This window comes from Tupaia chinensis, unplaced genomic scaffold (genome assembly GCF_000334495.1).
Source record: "Tupaia chinensis unplaced genomic scaffold, TupChi_1.0 Scaffold000024_1, whole genome shotgun sequence".
NCBI lineage: Eukaryota > Metazoa > Chordata > Mammalia > Scandentia > Tupaiidae > Tupaia > Tupaia belangeri.
In genome coordinates, this window is record NW_006159454.1 from 457,958 (window position 1) to 460,017 (window position 2,060).

Below are 2,060 nucleotides of genomic sequence, written 5' to 3' on the forward strand. Positions count from 1 at the left end.
GCAGACACACGTGCGCTCACGGGAGGGAAGCCTCCACTGCCAGTCACCAACGCGCTGTCACGGATTCAAGAGGTAGCAAAAGGTCAGAAGCCTCCCCACCTTGTCCAGGGAGGGAGGAAGGAAAAGCGAAAACATCTGTCCACGCGCACACACGGTGCACGTGCACGCGCGCGCACACACACACACACGCACTCATGTACACACAGAGAAAATGCAAAACGAGAGTACCGACGGCCCTGGCCTCAAGCCCAGCCTCCCCCCACCCCCCGGAACCCCGACCTTCCAGTTCAGTCACATAAACGTTACACTGGTTTTTCTCGTAATAAAAAACAAGTACCTCTAAACAAAGAATATTCCGTGGAAACTATAGGAAAAGCTCTCTCTCTCTCCTGAGGCAGCCGAGGCAGGGCTCGGGGACCAGGGAAGCCTTTGGGCAAGAAGGGCTTCTGGGGCCTGGAGAGGTGGGTTCCCCAACGTGCCCCACAGGGCCAGGGCTGGGGGCACGGGAGGAAGGGGCGGCCGCCCCTGTTACATTCAGTCCGCAGACCCAGGCTCAGCCCCAGAGGGGCCAGGAAGAAAATAAACTCTTGTTTGTTTTGGTTTAAAAAAAAAAAAAATTCAAAAGTGGGGGGGAAAGATCAGTAGGAATAACAGCAACATAGGCCCGGAGGGCTCTTTAGTTGTAGAGAGGTAGGCGGTGGGGTCACCCTGACTGTCCCAGCGCCCATGAGCAGTGCCGCCCTGGCTCAAAGAGGGGGATCTACCGTCCCCAGCACCTGCTCCCCGCAGAGCCAAGATCGCCCGTACCCACACACACTAGCACACGTGCACGCATGGACACGGCCCTGCCCGGTCGCGCCATGCCATCACACGGCCGGGGGCAGGCAGGCAGCCCCGCCTCTCACCAGCACAGGGCCCCTTCTCCACCCTGGCCTACTGAACGGGACCAGGTCCCAGCGAGACCCCCACCCACCCCCACAGGCCCTGCGGAGGCCCTGGCGGGGAGCTGGGGAGGTAGACGCCACCAGCGACACGCGTGCACACGGAGCCGGGGCCGCTGGCTCCCTCCTCTCGGCTTCCCTTGGTACGGACTGGATTAAAGCTCTGGGTGTGAGGAGGCTGGGACCGCGGGTCCCGGCCTGGCCGCGGCCTCCTGGCTGGTTCCGCGGCTCCCAGGGGGGCCGCGGGGCGCGCGTCTTTGGCTTCTAGGAGGGGGAGGTGTGCATGCGCAGGTGGCTGATGAGGTTGCGCTGCTGCGTGAACTTGCCCCCGCACAGCTGGCACTCGTAGGGCTTCTCGCCCGAGTGCACGCGCATGTGCTCGGTGAGGCGGTACTGGCGGGTGAAGCGCATGCCGCACTCGTCGCAGGCGAAGGGCTTCAGGCCCAGGTGGCTGCGCATGTGGCGCGTCATGGTGCCGCGCTGCGTGAACATCTTGCCGCAGATGTTGCAGGGGAAGGGCCGCGTCAGCCAGTGCGTCTTCTCGTGCTGCCGCAGGGTGGCGGGGTCCTTGTAGGTCTTCTCGCAGACGGAGCACTTGAAGGGCCGGGGCTCGGTGGCGTAGGCGGCGGGTGCCGACAGGTCCTCGGCCTCCTCGGCACCCCCGCTGCCCGTCTCGTAGGCCCCCTCCTCCTTGATGAACAGCTCCTCCTCCGTGTGCGTCTCCACGTGCGCGTTGAGCTGCTCGGAGCTGGGGAAGCCCTTGGCGCAGGGGATGCACACGTAGAGGTTGTCCCCGTACGACACGGTCTCGTAGCCCTCCTGCCGGTACATGTAGTGGGCGCCGGCGTGGCCGCTGCCCCCCTCGCTCCCGCTCTGCCCACTGTCCTCGCTCCCCTCCTTGCCGTTCTCCTCCTCCTCCTTGCAGGAGTATGGGGGCTCCCCATATGGCCCACTGGGGCCGCCGCCGCCACCACTAGCCAAGATGCCATTGGGAACCCTGTCCCCGAGCCCCTCGCCCTCCTCCCCAGGGCAGGGGCCCTTGGGGCCTGCTTCTCTCCGCTCGAAGGGGGAGCCCGCAGGCTCCTTCTTGCCCCACTCCTTCTTGCGGGAGGAGGGCGG

The 2,060-nt window shown here is 64.9% G+C and overlaps 1 protein-coding gene across 1 annotated transcript in view; it reads right to left on the reverse strand.

The window, feature by feature from the left end:
* Positions 1 to 6: 6 nt before the first annotated feature.
* HIC2 (HIC ZBTB transcriptional repressor 2) overlaps positions 7 to 2,060 on the reverse strand; it is a gene marked incomplete in the record, with an annotated part of 6,381 nt that continues 4,327 nt past the window's right edge. The window contains 1 exon segment of the mRNA XM_027770735.1: positions 7 to 2,055. Coding sequence (XP_027626536.1) covers positions 1,206 to 2,055 — 850 coding nt within the window.